At 34.5% G+C, this 18,874-nt stretch overlaps 1 protein-coding gene across 2 annotated transcripts in view; it reads left to right on the top strand.

Annotated features, from left to right (window-relative positions):
- The window catches only part of LOC123684807 (AF4/FMR2 family member lilli-like), a 209,664-nt gene that overhangs the window by 22,322 nt on the left and 168,468 nt on the right, over positions 1 to 18,874 (top strand). Inside the window, exon 1 of one of the 2 annotated variants that reach the window (XM_045624258.1) lies at positions 3,101 to 3,426. The exons of the other annotated variant lie outside the window; for it this stretch is intronic. Within the exon in view, the coding sequence (XP_045480214.1) occupies positions 3,374 to 3,426 (53 nt within the window). The 5' untranslated portion in view covers positions 3,101 to 3,373. Of the gene's footprint in view, positions 1 to 3,100; positions 3,427 to 18,874 lie in introns of those variants that run through there. 2 annotated transcript variants of the gene reach the window in all.

Here is an 18,874-nt window from a genome sequence, read left to right as displayed (position 1 = left end):
TTCGTTCATTCTTCCACATCTTGTAGAACAAAATCGTGCGAGAATATATCAGAAACGCACAGTTTTCATGGTTATATTTTATTATTCTATGTTGGTACTCCGCCAGGGCTTTATCTGTCAATTCATCAATTTGCCTCAAAGAAATCAGTTTTGCCAACCAACATTTTTCAATGCAAAAATCACTAAATTATATTTATGGAAATATTTCATTAATTTCAATGAAAATGCAATGAATTAGGGAAAATAATGTATAATACTCGTACAGAAGGCTCATTCTACCACTCGTTCATTCCAAAACTCGCCACTTCGTGGCTCGTTTTTGAATTTTGAACTCGTGGAAGAATAACAATGCCTTCTGCACTTGTATTATAAATAACTATAATTAAATGAATATTCTTATATTTGGTTTTCTGACAATACAAAAAACAGAAAAGAACTGGCTCAAAATTTAAGATAACAGACACTTGGTCGAAATGATAGCCCATTGTTCCCCTCGAACAAACGCTCAAGAGGATTGGTAGGAATGAGATTGGTGGATATTTTGCATCAACTCATATTCAAACACCGATGGTATTCATTTTCGCTTGCAGAGAATTTTTTTTTGTGTTTAAAAATAACCTATTTCCAATAAATCATCTAAGTAAGCAAAAATAATGAAACACAAAATCACAAAAAAAATTAGACCTCACATCTTTCTGATTCTCTATCTAAATAAAAAAAAACTAAACACTTCAAAGATTCAACTATGGTTTTTTGTTCCGTCGGACAATATTTCGAATCGTTATAAAAAATATGTCATGAATTTTGAAGGAAAAAGAAAAAGAGAAAATAACTTGAGAAAATTATATGAATAATTGAGGCATTTTGCTACGATTATGCTGAATACAATATTTTTCACCTTAAATACTTACACTTACTCAGTAGTTTCAGAGTTATGAATTTTTCAAATTTTATCACGGATTTCAGAACAAATGACTTCAGATTCGAATCCTGTGGCAGGATATTCAATAAAAATGTTTTATGTTGATCATTTATATATTTTTGCGGTGTTTTTAGATTGTACACTTTCCAAAACATAGGTAAACTGTAAGAATATCCAAAGAATATTCAATATTCAAAGAGTATTCATTGATTATTCAATGATTGTTTTATGAATATTCAGTAAATATTCAGTGAAAACCTCATGTTTTAATGAACCAATAAAATCCGCGAATTTCCAATAGTTACAGCGCGGCGTTTTGATAAGTGAATATCCCCTTGATGACGTGGTGTAATTTTTCGGTGTTTCACCTCCTGCCATATTGTGATTATTTCCATAGTACGTACTTGGACGTTTGCAAAAAAAAGTTAAGCTCAGTGAAATGTCATTGAATTTTTCAAAAGGCAGCGCTTTAGTTATAGCTATATTAATTAGTTATAGCTATATTAATAAATAAGAAATTAAAAATATTATTCGTGATATAATCTTAACGAATACCAACTCGAGTATAGATGATATATTTCGATTCTATGAACCTCTTCACTCGACGTATTCGCTAAACACCACTCGAGTTGCGCTCTCGTGACTCGGTATATAATCGAATATTGTTTATACTCTTATGATATTATAATTGATTATTCAATGAATATTAAGTAAATATTCAATGATTATTCAGTTAATACTTATTCCAATATTCCACTCAAAAAACCTAGCCACTGATCTTAGTTGACATCTAGCAAAAAATATGCATAATTATTTAACAGATCTATATAACGAGTAATAACAGGTTATACTGAACAGAGTTTACTGTTATTTGATGCATAAATGTCAAAACGTTTTTTATTCTTGGAAAGTCGGGATTGGGAATACCCTGAATTTACCGAATAAATTGTCATATTTTTATAATCAAATTGTCGTGATCATTCAATAACTTTCATTCGTAACTTCAAGAATGATAAATTACTCAACTAACTACTCATCACTAGTGAATATTTATGAATAGTATCGAATATTCATAAATATCCAATTATTCATGGATAATCATAATCATAAACAAATTAATAGAGAACTAGTCATTGAATACTCAGTGAATATGAATGAATATTCAGTGAATAATTGACTATTCACTGATTGAATAGAAAAGTAGTCATTGATTATTCAACTATTTATTGAATACTCAACTATTCAATAAATATTCGGCTATTCAGTGAATATTCATGAATATTCGAATAATTTAAATCGCAATACGCTCTATTAGTGATGACGTCAATAAACGCTATTTTAGTTTTCCTGTCAGTGTTCGGAATCCAAACAAACAAATTGTCATTCAAATAAGTAATAAGAAATTGGCTTATTTTGATCAATAAGATTATTTAAGGAACGATTTTACTATAGATAGACAGAAGGAACGAGATTTATACCAGTAAGTTCGAACTTGAAATTCAACTATTAAACACGGCTTTTTACAAAATCTGGGGAATGATACAGGATTCAAACTTACTGGTATTAACCTCGTTCTCTCTGTCTATCAATTAATACTGAAATCGTTCCTCAAATACTCTTATTTATGAAAATAAGCCAATTCCTTCAACGACACCGTACTAATTTGAACGACAATTTATTTGTTTGGATTCCGAACACTGTCAAGAGAACCAAAAATGGCGGTGTGTGACGTTCACTAATAGAGCGTATTATTCGAATAAATATTGAATGAATATTCACATCATTCATTCATGATTCCCAGCCCTAAATCATACTCGATTTTTTTTATTTAATTATGTTTAGATTCAGACTATTTTTCAGTATGGAAGGAAATTATAAACCATTGTATAAACTTGCAGTTTTTTTTGCCGTCAACGATTCCAAAGCTTCACCATCAAAAATAAAAACCAAAATTGAATCACCTCAAATCCCCCCACCCTTACCAAACTACGAAAAACCCTCCAAGGCCGCCTCTGATTGGGCAGCACCGCGGTGCGCTCCTAGGTACCCATCATCAAAACAGAATCCACCTTCCTCCGTCGCTCCACTCTTGGCGTCAACAAGAGGGGGCCCCCGAAGAAATCGTAAACTAGGTGAACGAGTCGCCGAACCGCTAGAACGTCCAGTACGAGGCCTATCAAGGGCGGCGAGATACGTGCGCAACCGACAGAGATAGCGAGAGAAAGAGAGATCGGCTCTCCCGAAAAACCAACCACCTGTATGCTAAGACAGCGTGTCGCGTGCTGAGAAACGCGGGTTCGAACCCCGCTGGAAGTGTGAGAGATACGCGCCCCTAGTGTGTACGGAAACTAAGTGATCGATTAGGTGATATGTGGATAAAGTGTTATGTGCTGGTTACCACTTCTTGTTGTGACCTAATTGTGCAATTCCGTATTTTGGATTACCTCAAATATGATAGGGGGATACGTGGACAGAAACCCGCTTTTGAAAGGAACTTTAACGAGGTAACTCTGTCCCTAAGTTTGTCAGATACTACAATAACAAAATGATGCAATTCGATTGATTCTGCCGAACAGGGAAACTACAAGTTGTCCCGAGTAGATACCTAACATGCCAATTGAAAAGCTCCCCGGTCTATCATAGTAAACACAGTTTATTTAGGCAAAATTCGATTTTATCATTCAACATAGTTGCCTTCGAGTGCGATACAGCGATTATAGCGATCTTCCAACTTTTCGATACTATTTTTGTAGTACGATTTGTCTTTCGCTTCAAAATAGTCCTCAGTTCCGGCGATTACTTCATTAGCGCTAAATTTCTTTTCAGCGAGCATTCTTTTGAGGTCTGAGAACAGGAAAAAGTCGCTGGGGGCCAAATCTGGCGAATACGGTGGATGCAAAAGCAATTCGAAGCCCAATTCATGCAATTTTGCCATTGCTTCCATTCATTTGTGACACGGCGCATTGTCTTGATGAAACAGCGCCTTTTTTTTTCTTATAATGGGGCCGTTTTTTAACGATTTCATCCTTTAAACGATCCAATAACGCTATATAATAATTGCTGTTGATGATCTGGCTCTTTTGGAGGTAATCAATGAATATTTATACCTTGCGCATCCCAGAATACTGATGCTATAACCTTGCCAGCTGACTTTTGTGTTTTTCCTAGCGTTGGATTCGGTTCATTGTGTGTAGTCCACTCAGCTGACTGTCCATTGGACTCTGGAGTGAATTGATGGAGCCATGTTTCATCCATTGCCACAATTCGACGAAAAAATCCACGTTTATTGCACTTAAACAGCTTCAAACACTGTTCAGAATCATTAACACGTTGTTGCTTTTGATCGATTGTGAGCTCACGCTGTATCCATTTTGCACACAGCTTTCTCATGTACAAATATTCGAGAATGATATGATGTACACGTTCAGATGATATCTTCACAATGTCTGCTACCTCGATCAACTTCACTTTACGGTCATTCAAAATTATTTTGTGAACTTTTTTGATTTTTTCGTCGGTGACAGCCTTTTTTGGGCATCCACTGCGTTAGCCGTCTTCGTTGCTCATTTCACCACGTTTAAACTTAGCATACCAAGCAATGATGGTTGATTTTCCTGGTGCAGACCCCGGAAACTCTTCATCACGGCAAAATTTTGCTTTAACTGTATTTTTCCCTTCAAAAAGCAATATTTTATCAGCACACGAAATTCTTTTTTTCCATCATTTTCAAATAACAAAGGTATCTACACTCTCAACGCAATATCTCACAAACTAATGGTCGGACTGCTGTCAAATTTTGACACGTATCGTTTGAAGGTTGATACTAACTAAAAATCATATGGATTTAATACTAGCACCGCCATCTGTGCATCATAACTTGCTTTTTCAAATTAGAATTCTCTTTTTTGACAATTACGTTGGATACTGGGATCAAAAATAACTGGCGATCGATATGGGATACTGGTACGATGTATCAGGGAAGAGAGTACCTACACTGAGACCTACACCAAGAAATAACAACCATATTAGCAGTTTTGCATGAGAGAAAGTGCCTTACTACAAAAACTGCCTATTATCTCGAAGACCCTTGAAAATTTAATCCTTCAGAAATTACATTCTGAATCCTCCTTATTTGAAAAAATACCGAACTATCTGTTTGGCTTCAGAGAGGGCCACTCAAAAATTCAACAATCTCAACGTATTGTCCAGATAATAAATGATGCCTTAGAAATTGAAAAATACTGCAACGGTGTATTCCATAATTTGATGGAAATGAAAATCTGCAAATTGAATATTTCGCCTTGAATTTCACTTTTGATGTCGATGTCCAAAAATTAATGGAAATGAGATACACAAATTATTTGATCATGACAATCACCCCCGCTATCACCACACACAATGATAATAAATTGATTTATTAGTAGTGAAAGAGTGACTTTTTGTGTGGTCAAACAGTTTCAGTTTTGGTTTCAATTCATCCTGATGAATTTTGAAAATGAATATCTACACTTATGTGGTTAGGAAAAAAAATTGAAATTTTAACAAATGTTTCTTAGAATCATTCAAATCCCTACCTTGAGTTCTTGATGCATTGAGGAAAACATTACGAACTCTTATGAAAATGTGCTACCAGCTTAATTTTGTAACCGACAACTAAGACGAAAACTAAAATGCTTCGTTGAGATGCGTCACATATTCCTTAGTAAACGTTTGAAGCTCCGCTTCTAACTTCAAAAAAATCCGCATTGAATCTGAATGCATCTTCTGTAAGACCAAATTCTGTGTCGACATTGATGTACAGAAATAGGGAATTGAGTAGTGAAGAGAAATTATGTTGAAAAACGATTTCAACTGTGCACAAAATTCTGTAGAATTAGTAACTAATTAAATCAACAAATGTATTTAATTAGTAAGGTGCAACGTAAAACATTGTTACATTGATAAATATCGTTGTTAAAGTTCGAAAGTTCAACAAATATTTACCGAGATATTTACTTTCCTTGTCGAATTTTTGTCACATCGCTATATTTACTTACAAAAAACTTCTTCATTATAAGCGACATTATTTGATGTGGGCGAAAAAGTCATTATCAGAATTAAAAGCTAGAGAGCGGTCAAAAAAGTATTAGAAGGTATAATAATTGATTTTGAATGAAATCTCGTAGAAAGTGTGACTAAAACTCGGGAATTCAAAATGCCACATCTTATTCATTGATTCAACTAGAACCTATGAAAGTTTATTCAGGCAAAAATTGGTTAAAATAATGGAAGAGTTTAGTGAGTTGTGCAAAATCGGAGTAACTGGTGCGTTATCCTCCTTTGTGTTACCGGTGTGAATTTGGCAGACCGTTTCCAGCAGACTGTTTGACGGAAACACCCGAAGGCGGTGACCAGTGGCGTGCGGCAAAAAGACGATTTATTATGGAACTATTCACTAGATCGGATAGAAATTCAGGAAGTGGGTTTCGTATAGTATTCAGAGTATCCGTTGGAGGAAATATTGATTTTCTACAGATCTCGGGATATTTTAGCATCGTTTTTATTCAAAATTTCATCAGTCTAACTTGAAAAATTCATATCTACGGAAGTACGCGTCGGAGCACAACCATATTTGGAATGTAGATAACTATTAGCGATGTGAATAAACTGTGGAAAGATGATTGACTTCCCTTGGGATCCAGGGGAAGTTTTTCCAACCCTTATATTTCTAAAATTCGTAACTCTGAAAGTACGCTTCGGAGCATAACCATATTTGGAATGTAGATTACTATTGGCGATGTGAATAAACTGTGAAAAAATGATTGACTTCCCTAGGGATCCAGGGGTAGTTTTTCCAACCCTTATATTTCGAAAATTCGTAACTCCGAAAGTACGCTTTGGAGCATAACCATATTTGGAATGTAGATTACTATTGGCAATGTGAATAAACTGTGAAAAAATGATTGACTTCCCTAGGGATCCAAGGGTAGTTTTTCCAACCCTTATATTCCGAAAATTCGTAACTTCGGAAATACGCGTCGGAGCACAACCATATTTGGAATGTAGATTACTATTGGCGATGTGAATAAACTGTGAAAAAATGATTGACTTCCCTAGGGATCCAGGGGTAGTTTTTCCAACCCTTATATTTCGAAAATTCGTAACTCCGAAAGTACGCTTTGGAGCATAACCATATTTGGAATGTAGATTACTATTGGCGATGTGAATAAACTGTGAAAAAATGATTGACTTCCCTAGGGATCCAAGGGTAGTTTTTCCAACCCTTATATTCCGAAAATTCGTAACTTCGGAAATACGCGTCGGAGCACAACCATATTTGGAATGTAGATTACTATTGGCGATGTGAATAAACTGTGAAAAAATGATTGACTTCCCTAGGGATCCAGGGGTAGTTTTTCCAACCCTTATATTCCGAAAATTCGTAACTTCGGAAATACGCGTCGGAGCACAACCATATTTGGAATGTAGATTACTATTAACGATGTGAATAAACTGTGAAAAAATGATTGACTTCCCTAGGGATCCAGGGGTAGTTTTTCCAACCCTTATATTCCGAAAATTCGTAACTTCGGAAATACGCGTCGGAGCACAACCATATTTGGAATGTAGATTACTATTAACGATGTGAATGAACTGTGAAAAAATGATTGACTTCCCTAGGGATCCAGGGGTAGTTTTTCCAACCCTTATATTCCGAAAATTCGTACCTTCGGAAATACGCGTCGGAGCACAACCATATTTGGAATGTAGATTACTATTAACGATGTGAATGAACTGTGAAAAAATGATTGACTTCCCTAGGGATCCAGGGGTAGTTTTTCCAACCCTTATATTCCGAAAATTCGTAACTTCGGAAATACGCGTCGGAGCACAACCATATTTGAAATGTAGACAACTATTAGCGATGTGAATAAACTGTGGAAAGATGATTGACTTCCCTAGGGATCCAGGGGTAGTTTTTCCAACCCTTATATTTCGAAAATTCGTAACTCCGAAAGTACGCTTTGGAGCATAACCATATTTGGAATGTAGATTACTATTAATGATGTGAATAAACTGTGAAAAAATGATTGACTTCCCTAGGGATCCAGGGGTAGTTTTTCCAACCCTTATATTCCGAAAATTCGTAACTTCGGAAATACGCGTCGGAGCACAACCATATTTGGAATGTAGATTACAACTAACGATGTGAATAAACTGTGAAAAAATGATTGACTTCCCTAGGGATCCAGGGGTAGTTTTTCCAACCCTTATATTCCGAAAATTCGTAACTTCGGAAATACGCGTCGGAGCACAACCATATTTGGAATGTAGATTACTATTGGCGATGTAAATAATCTGTGAAAAGATGATTGACTTCCCTTGGGATCCAGGGGTAGTTTTTCCAACCCTTAGATTTCGAAAATTCGTAACTCCGAAAGTACGCTTTGGAGCATAACCATATTTGGAATGTAGATTACTATTAATGATGTGAATGAACTGTGAAAAAATGATTGACTTCCCTAGGGATCCAGGGGTAGTTTTTCCAACCCTTATATTCCGAAAATTCGTAACTTCGGAAATACGCGTCGGAGCACAACCATATTTGAAATGTAGACAACTATTAGCGATGTGAATAAACTGTGGAAAGATGATTGACTTCCCTTGGGATCCAGGGGTAGTTTTTCAGCCGCTAAATTTGAAGAATTTTCATCGGTTCATCCGATACTTTGATCCAATTGGCATTCAAGAGAATCGATTTAAAGTTTTGCACACCACCCGGTAGGTAGAATACAAGGTGCGTTTTTTTCACATGGTTTCCCCTGTAGGCAATACACTAGGTATTCAGCAGGATTATAATAGGTAGCTATAATTATTAACAGCAAGCCTTCAAATTCAAATATAACGATTAAAGAAACGTGAGGATAATCGCTTGTCATAAAATTTGCCCGCAATATCTCGTTCGGAATTTCTAAACTCTAACGAATGAGGGTTTCACGAACGCTTTCGTTTATTACCCTTAAGTTATACAAGCATCAGTTTACTGAGAGTGAATTGAAAACAATTGGACAGCATTTGGAATTACCCCAATTTGTACCTTTTGCAAAATTCTTGGAATTTCAAACTAGGGTTGTTTTGGATCACTTTTGTGGCACCTCTGACAATGCAACGCCTTATGATAATTGTATTTGAAAACCTTTATCGGATAATAAAGGAATTCCAAATTATTTCGAATAATCAATCCATTTCTAGTGATAACATGGGCATTCTTTAGAGCATTTTTTATGATTTCATATGAATTATTAATTTCGACAATGTCTTGTGTCAGAAATTGAAATCAGCGATTGCCTAAGCCTCGATTAAGAAAATTATTTGCGCTTGACCATTACATAAGTCTTAGTTATACTCAAGAGGTCTTTCAAAAATTATCAGTCTAAATTGCAAGATGTATGTTTTCATATGGCGGAGAGACAAATATGTTTACCAATAGTCAATTCATTCTGGTCATAATCGACGTTGGAGCGAAATAGAATTTTCCTCTTGATAACTTGAAAAGATTAGAAAATATACAGAACACAAGAAAATAAAACTATTTCTTAAGGTTCAAACAACATCTTCATAATAACAGTATTCTCTGAAATGGATGTCACTCATCAATAGGATAATTCTAATCGTGAAGAAGAATAAATCAAAAATAATGTTATGAAAAATTTTCCTACCAAAAAATCACGACTATCACTTTTATCAAGTATTATGCCTACCCGAGACTGGGAAGAAGGGGTTTAGGGCTGCAGCTTCCCCAAGGATTCCAAATATTCAAAATTTTGCATTCAATAGTAGAAATAAGTAATAACGACTAAGTAATATCTTTTTGTTTAGTGTTAAAAAAACTAAACTCAATCGATACAAATTCATTAGTCAAATTTACTCTTAATCTATCTCCTGACATAAATATCGATTACCGATTTTACATTTCCAGATATGCAACTTATAGAAACGTGCTTTATCTGTGAAAGAAAGTTTTTCAATGGGAAGACCATTACGTCTCAGATAGATATTCGTTTATTTTTTATAACTCAGCATCATGCATTGCTTCGGTCGGCAACTTCTATATAGAAAGAATTTCTAAGGGGTTGTTTGTCAAAGATAACCATAACATTCAAATTTTATTGTCACCACCTGTCAGGTAGATTTTCAGTAGTTGAACACTATGGTACAATAGAAATATTATTAATTTTTTGTATAAGGTATGGTTGAGCACGTTCCAAAAACCGACAAAGTTGCAAACAGATGCTGCTATTGCTCTGTCGTGTAAAATAAGCTATTATGTAACTAGGAAAACGTTTTATTTCCGTAAAATGAATGTTTTGTCACTGAATTATATCTTCTTTATCAAGTTTAAAATAAGGTAAAAAACCACTTATACTTTCTGGAAACGACATTTTTAGTTATAATTGAAAATCAATAGAAACTATTCGATCTGTAATTACCTTAGAAAACTTGAAAAAAATGAATGTTCCCCTAAATCTGATACTGAAACAAGATTCAAACCAAAATTATTGAAACAATCTGAATCTACCGGAACATATCGATTTTTGGATACGAAATCAATCGATCGCATTGAATTTGGAGTGGCAGCCCTCCGAAAACAACAATCTGGCTCCGGTATCAATTCACACCGTTAATAGTAATCTACATTCCAAATATGGTTGTGCTCCGACGCGTATTTACGAAGTTACGAATTTTCGAAATCTAAGGGTTGGAAAAACTACCCCTGGATCCCAAGGGAAGTCAATCATCTTTTCACAGATTATTTACATCGCCAATAGTAATCTACATTCCAAATATGGTTGTGCTCCGACGCGTATTTCCGAAGTTACGAATTTTCGGAATATAAGGGTTGGAAAAACTACCCCTGGATCCCTAGGGAAGTCAATCATTTTTTCACAGTTTATTCACATCGTTAATTGTAATCTACATTCCAAATATGGTTGTGCTCCGACGCGTATTTCCGAAGTTACGAATTTTCGGAATATAAGGGTTGGAAAAACTACCCCTGGATCCCTAGGGAAGTCAATCATTTTTTCACAGTTCATTCACATCGTTAATAGTAATCTACATTCCAAATATGGTTGTGCTCCGACGCGTATTTCCGAAGTTACGAATTTTCGGAATATAAGGGTTGGAAAAACTACCCCTGGATCCCTAGGGAAGTCAATCATTTTTTCACAGTTTATTCACATCGTTAATAGTAATCTACATTCCAAATATGGTTGTGCTCCGACGCGTATTTCCGAAGTTACGAATTTTCGAAATATAAGGGTTGGAAAAACTACCCCTGGATCTCTAGGGAAGTCAATCATTTTTTCACAGTTTATTCACATCGTTAATAGTAATCTACATTCCAAATATGGTTATGCTCCAAAGCGTACTTTCGGAGTTACGAATTTTCGAAATATAAGGGTTGGAAAAACTACCCCTGGATCCCTAGGGAAGTCAATCATTTTTTCACAGTTTATTTACATCGTTAATAGTAATCTACATTCCAAATATGGTTGTGCTCCGACGCGTATTTCCGAAGTTACGAATTTTCGGAATATAAGGGTTGGAAAAACTACCCCTGGATCCCTAGGGAAGTCAATCATTTTTTCACAGTTTATTCACATCATTAATAGTAATCTACATTCCAAATATGGTTATGCTCCAAAGCGTACTTTCGGAGTTACGAATTTTCGAAATATAAGGGTTGGAAAAACTACCCCTGGATCCCTAGGGAAGTCAATCATTTTTTCACAGTTTATTTACATCGTTAATAGTAATCTACATTCCAAATATGGTTGTGCTCCGACGCGTATTTACGAAGTTACGAATTTTCGAAATCTAAGGGTTGGAAAAACTACCCCTGGATCCCAAGGGAAGTCAATCATCTTTTCACAGATTATTTACATCGCCAATAGTAATCTACATTCCAAATATGGTTGTGCTCCGACGCGTATTTCCGAAGTTACGAATTTTCGGAATATAAGGGTTGGAAAAACTACCCCTGGATCCCTAGGGACGTCAATCATTTTTTCACAGTTTATTCACATCGTTAATTGTAATCTACATTCCAAATATGGTTGTGCTCCGACGCGTATTTCCGAAGTTACGAATTTTCGGAATATAAGGGTTGGAAAAACTACCCCTGGATCCCTAGGGAAGTCAATCATTTTTTCACTGTTTATTCACATCATTAATAGTAATCTACATTCCAAATATGGTTATGCTCCAAAGCGTACTTTCGGAGTTACGAATTTTCGAAATATAAGGGTTGGAAAAACTACCCCTGGATCCCTAGGGAAGTCAATCATCTTTCCACAGTTTATTCACATCGCTAATAGTTGTCTACATTTCAAATATGGTTGTGCTCCGACGCGTATTTCCGAAGGTACGAATTTTCGGAATATAAGGGTTGGAAAAACTACCCCTGGATCCCTAGGGAAGTCAATCATTTTTTCACAGTTCATTCACATCGTTAATAGTGATCTACATTCCAAATATGGTTGTGCTCCGACGCGTATTTCCGAAGTTACGAATTTTCGGAATATAAGGGTTGGAAAAACTACCCCTGGATCCCTAGGGAAGTCAATCATTTTTTCACAGTTTATTCACATCGTTAATAGTAATCTACATTCCAAATATGGTTGTGCTCCGACGCGTATTTCCGAAGTTACGAATTTTCGGAATATAAGGGTTGGAAAAACTACCCCTGGATCCCTAGGGAAGTCAATCATTTTTTCACAGTTTATTCACATCGCCAATAGTAATCTACATTCCAAATATGGTTGTGCTCCGACGCGTATTTCCGAAGTTACGAATTTTCGGAATATAAGGGTTGGAAAAACTACCCTTGGATCCCTAGGGAAGTCAATCATTTTTTCACAGTTTATTCACATCGCCAATAGTAATCTACATTCCAAATATGGTTATGCTCCAAAGCGTACTTTCGGAGTTACGAATTTTCGAAATATAAGGGTTGGAAAAACTACCCCTGGATCCCTAGGGAAGTCAATCATTTTTTCACAGTTTATTCACATCGCCAATAGTAATCTACATTCCAAATATGGTTATGCTCCGAAGCGTACTTTCAGAGTTACGAATTTTAGAAATATAAGGGTTGGAAAAACTTCCCCTGGATCCCAAGGGAAGTCAATCATCTTTCCACAGTTTATTCACATCGCTAATAGTTATCTACATTCCAAATATGGTTGTGCTCCGACGCGTACTTCCGTAGATATGAATTTTTCAAGTTAGACTGATGAAATTTTGAATAAAAACGATGCTAAAATATCCCGAGATCTGTAGAAAATCAATATTTCCTCCAACGGATACTCTGAATACTATACGAAACCCACTTCCTGAATTTCTATCCGATCTAGTGAATAGTTCCATAATAAATCGTCTTTTTGCCGCACGCCACTGGTCACCGCCTTCGGGTGTTTCCGTCAAACAGTCTGCTGGAAACGGTCTGCCAAATTCACACCGGTCTTTGTGTTGAATACTGGGGTTCAACAGGGGAACTGTCTCACCCCTCTGCATTTTAGCGTCGTCCTTGAGGAAGCAATTCGACAAATATCGTCCTCAAATAGAGGGGTTCCTAATGGGTTAAATCATCAGTTGATAGCATTTACCTCCTGTCTGAAATTGTAGAAAAGGGAAAGAAAACACTATAGTGAAACATAGAAAAGAAAGCATTGGTTTAAAATTATTAAAGCAAACAGTTGTGGAATTTCATTGCAGAACAGAAGAGAAAGTTTGATGGAAATATATAAAGATTGGAGATGATATTTTTGAATGCTCAAGATAATTAGAATATTCTGTTGTAATCCAAATTACTCCTGAACATACAAAAAGTTCAAAATAACCAATAGACGATGCTAATAAAAGATGATGCAGCGTCTAACTCTATTTTGACATTGTGACAGCCAAAACTCCATACTTGCACTCTCATAAATTTGTCATTTGTAAGAAGAACGATAACCACCCATTTGTTAATTGATGAGATTTGGAGAAATTATGGAGAATATTTTATATTATAAACGATTTTCCAATAGTATTGATACAAACTAAGACGGTTATAATGGCAATACTGTGTATTATTATTTGACATTTCTTATGTCACTTGTGTTCAGTAGGTTATGTCATTCAATCATGGAAATATATACGATACAACGACGGTTAGAAATTGTTCATCAATTGATCAAAACCCGTTTTGATTTGTAAATACTGAGAGAAATTTAAGAATATTTCATGGACGATATCATTCAGTTAATCGACTCACTATTCGTCGTATTGTAGGCAATACAATGGTACCAGTACCAAGTACTGAGCTGTACTCGGTTCCACTTTTAAATTTGTATGACGAGTAAAAGACTCGATTAACTGAATAATCTCGTACATGATTTTTTCTTAAATTCCTCTCAATCAATGTTGTTTTATAATGTTAATATCCTAAAAACTGTTCCAGAATAACTAACAGAAATGTTTCTCTGAAAATAAAAGTTTATTTTATTTTCTAAAGCAGAATAATACAATACAAATGAATGATGATTTTCGTAAAACATTAATTTGACAATTAATAATTTTTGTTGAAGCGTCATTGAAATGTCATTAAATAATACACAGTGTTGCCGTTATAACCATCTTATGCATAATGAGTTTCCATCAAATAACAACCGAATCCAATTTTTTTAAATTTCAAAATCTATTAAATATTTTAAATTGCATCATTTTTGTTTGAGAGCCCTATACATATATTACCAACATTAAGAATAAATAATTTTTCTTTCCTTCGATTTTTCATTTCTTTCCACTAAGCGTAACGCTCGGCGTAACGTAAATCTTAAAAATCTCAGTAACAAACAAAGTTTTTTTTCCTGGAACGATTCCAAAGGTTCATTACCTCAACTAATAAACCAAATTTCATTCATTAAGTTCATTTACCCAACGCAAACAAGATCAGAGTTCACTATGATCCCAAATCGTTGAACATATAGAATTGTTCCAACAATTCCCGATGTTTTAAAATGAAGTCAGGTCGTATGTGAATCATTTCGAGAATTTCGGTAGATTTATCGACATCCCGATATCTCAATTGTTATGTAAACATTTTTTTTAGACGTTCCACATAGTTTCGTCGAAACTCCTAGGAATTCCTATAAAAAGCGAGAAATATTTCTACCATTTTAGTTTAGCAAACGGATGTCAGTTGAATTCTGCCTTCATAAATTTGATATTTGATAGGTATTGGAAGTTTTTGAAATCTATGAATAATAGCTATAATTCAGATTTGATTTGAAAATGAGTAAGATCTGGTCAGCAAAAAAAAAATTGAAATATTCATTTCATTAACTGCAGTGAGGTTTTTTATATTTTTCGAAGAACGACAACTTTAGATTATATCCATTCATCACGTGAATCAGGGTTTAGGACGACACAGTTTCTAAAACAAAAACAAACATATTCAAACTGTCCTCCTAGATACCTACTTTACTTTCAGTTTGATTCTATCATGTTCCGGTTATTTGTTTATAAGCTTTGAAATCTTCATATAGTTTGACAACTAATAAAAAAAATCGAGTTATTTTGTATTATTGTAATATTAGATTCACATTACAGAAATTGAAATTATATAATAATTATATTATAATTTATAAATTAATTTTGGAGATATAATTATGTGCTGAAAAATATCTTCAAAATGAACAATTTGTCAAAAATTGTCAACTGCAAGATTGTTCAGTTCTTTTTGACTAAAATAACATTTCTCGACCGGTTGTTATCTTGTGACGTAGCTGGACACACTATTTCAATTTTAGGTGGTCTTATCTTCGGTTGTCACGAACAGATAAAATACAGGTACTTCTAAGAATTTATTTTACCGAAAAAAGATGCTATTGTATTTTTGAAACGGGTCAAAGTTTTATAGTCAATTGTAAAAAGCTTCAAGGACATCAAGCTGCTCTAATCCAGAAACAACCTTCTTTGATTCATCTTATGAATGTGCTTCTGACAGTATCAAGTTCAAATTTGTATCGCACGTGCAACCCGGAAAAAATTAGCTTTGCTTTTGTAACTTCCACCTTAATCTATTGACATTTTGCCAACAAGTCATTAACACCTGTTTGGTTGATGATATGGAGAAATTTCTTTCTGATGTTTAACATTAACTTATTCAATACGTATTTCTAGATTTTTATGGAATCAATTGTGATTCATCATCTTCGGATAAATTCGAAATTTTGAGATGAGAGTTCTTCTTAATTTGCAACAATTTTAAATGCAATCGTACGAACTGTCGAAGGATCATTATTCTAGTTATAATGCTTATACCTATAAAAAAATATCGTACGATTCAACATTTCTATAAGTTAAGATACAAGGTTAAATAAAAATAGCGTACGATACACGTGTATAAGCATTTTTAAAGCACTTGAAACTTTGAGGGCTCTCAGATTAGCGTCGTGCCTTCAAACTATTGCACGTGACTTAAAGGGTCAATTACTAGTCACTAGAATCATAGTAAAAACAGCAAGAACTTGATGGGGTTGCCCATTTCGACATGAATGGCAGCATATTACAATAAATACTCGTATAAAAAAAATAATTAGTCACATAATGGATAAATAACGACTTCTATTACCTAAATGCGAATCATGCGAAAATAAAGACATAACACGAGGAGAGATCTTCACGCTACTGAAAATTCTCAATAGCATGTTAGCTATTAAAAAGTATAACAATATGAACGATTAATGAGAACTGTGGAGAAATCAACTTTCGGGTTTCGATGATGAAATGATGAAATTCGCGAGCAAACTATAAACATTCGTTTGGTAACAACACGTATGAGACCTTTACCATAACCTTGAAACAATCAACCTTAAAATAACTTGATTGTTTTTGCTCCAAATGGATCAGATAAAAGCGACTAGGTCTTTCCTTGCACCTATTTATCTATATTACTTGTTCTCGAAATGAGAAATTATATGTCATTTTTCGGAATGTTGAGTCAATGGGATCGAGTTGAAAATTTTGATTTGATAATTTAATATCGCATTGTAGAAATTATTTTATATTCGAAAAATGCTACTCAATCAGGATCTTCGTCGGTGTTGTCAGATTTGTTCAGTAGTTAGAGAAGTAACTTTAATGTTGGATATTCTGATGAACATTTAAGAGTACCACTTGATTGTTCTGGCAATAAAAAACACTTTACGAAACTAATGGAGACAAATGATATGGTAGAAATAATTTTGAGCATTGTTTATTATCCGGGATAATGTGACAAAACTAAATATTTTAAACAATGATTAATTATTTTCTTTCATTTCACAGAAGTCATCTCAACTCATTTGAATAATGTAATGATTAATGAAATTGCGTCGCTGAATTTAGTAATCATTCACAAAATAGGGAAACGAATACAAAACTCCGGGATGAACTTTTTATTGGGAGATTGATTTTTTTGTAGAAATTTCAATACCTATCACAGAATCTATTGATCAGATCCCATGTTGTATGTACAGAGTGTCCCAAATTCGATGCTTAGACTTCGAGAACTTCGAGGACTTCTAATCTCTGTTTTCGAAATGATCATAGATATCTTGATTATACTCCAGTACTCTTAGGAACTATCAGTGCTTTTTGCATGAAATTTGGCACAAAAATCATTTGTAATACAATCTATATCTTCCAAACTCAAGAATTATATCCAAGTATTTTCAAAGGAAAAATACTTGAAATAATTATCAAAAAATATCGACTGCGATGATACTGTATTCAATAGTTTTTATCGTTAAATCCTAACTGGTATAGTACCGGAGATTCTTGAAATTTCATTGGGATTTCGGAATTAAGGACACCTGGTTCAAATCCTTGCAATGGCTATTCATTATCAAATTTTTTTTTCTTCACGTGTCGAGTTGAAAGAGGAAGTAATGAACCTATGTTCAAAATTTCACATTTCCCCAAGAAAATGAAAAATGACGTTTCGTTGAAATTATCACGTAATTATTTGTTTTGTCTACATGTCATTGCAGGTTGATTGAGTAATTTGTTTATATAATAACTGTTTGAAGGTTCATGCAAAATTCCTTGAAAAAATGAATGAATACGAATTCGAACAAGCAAGCAAAATTCTATTTCGTTTTTTTTTAAAGAATTAATGTTGTCATTTGTCACTTTGACATTCAACATCAAACATTGTGAACATAGATAATCATAGACCAAAATTTAAAACATTTCTATTTTTACATCACTTTGACAGTTAACACAATCAGGTTAAATACGTCATAATTGAAACACAGATTATCCACGTTCACTAGTAATTTTAATATTCGAACGATTATACACTGCGCGAAAAAATTAACGCACATTATGGAAATCTCAAATTTATTTTACAACTGAAGGTGTTCTCAATGATAATTATTTTTATTAGAATTATACATGCATATGTTACCCACTTTCAACGTTTTTCTACAATACAGATGTTTTTTCCCAGCAGGAATAAAAAAAGATGAGATTATCAGATTTTGAATGTATTGGCTCCATTCTAAAATCAGTTGTTCTCGATCAATTCTAGTGATCAATAGTTTTTCTTTCGTTTGATTTTCTACACTCGATCGCTATGCAACGCGAAACACGCAATTTGACCCAAGAGGAATGTGCCCAAGCGGTAGTTTTGCGAGAAGAAGGGTGGACATACACAAGAATTGCAGAAAGGTTTGGAGTTTCCCATACAAGTGTGTCCAGAATGTTGCAGCGATTCAGGGAGACAGGTATGAATGTCCACACCAGGACAGGGTAGACCACGGGTAACAACTGCCATTCAAGAACGTTACTTGAGAGTTTCTTCGTTGAGACAACGGTTTGCAACCGCTCGCCTCCTTCAAAATCAGCTTGAGCAAACTCATGGGGTGCAAATTAGCACTC

The sequence above is a fragment of the Harmonia axyridis genome, chromosome 7, assembly GCF_914767665.1.
Source record: "Harmonia axyridis chromosome 7, icHarAxyr1.1, whole genome shotgun sequence".
Lineage (NCBI taxonomy): Eukaryota > Metazoa > Arthropoda > Insecta > Coleoptera > Coccinellidae > Harmonia > Harmonia axyridis.
Note: the sequence above shows the minus strand (reverse complement) of the source record. Positions and strands in the feature narration are given on the sequence as shown.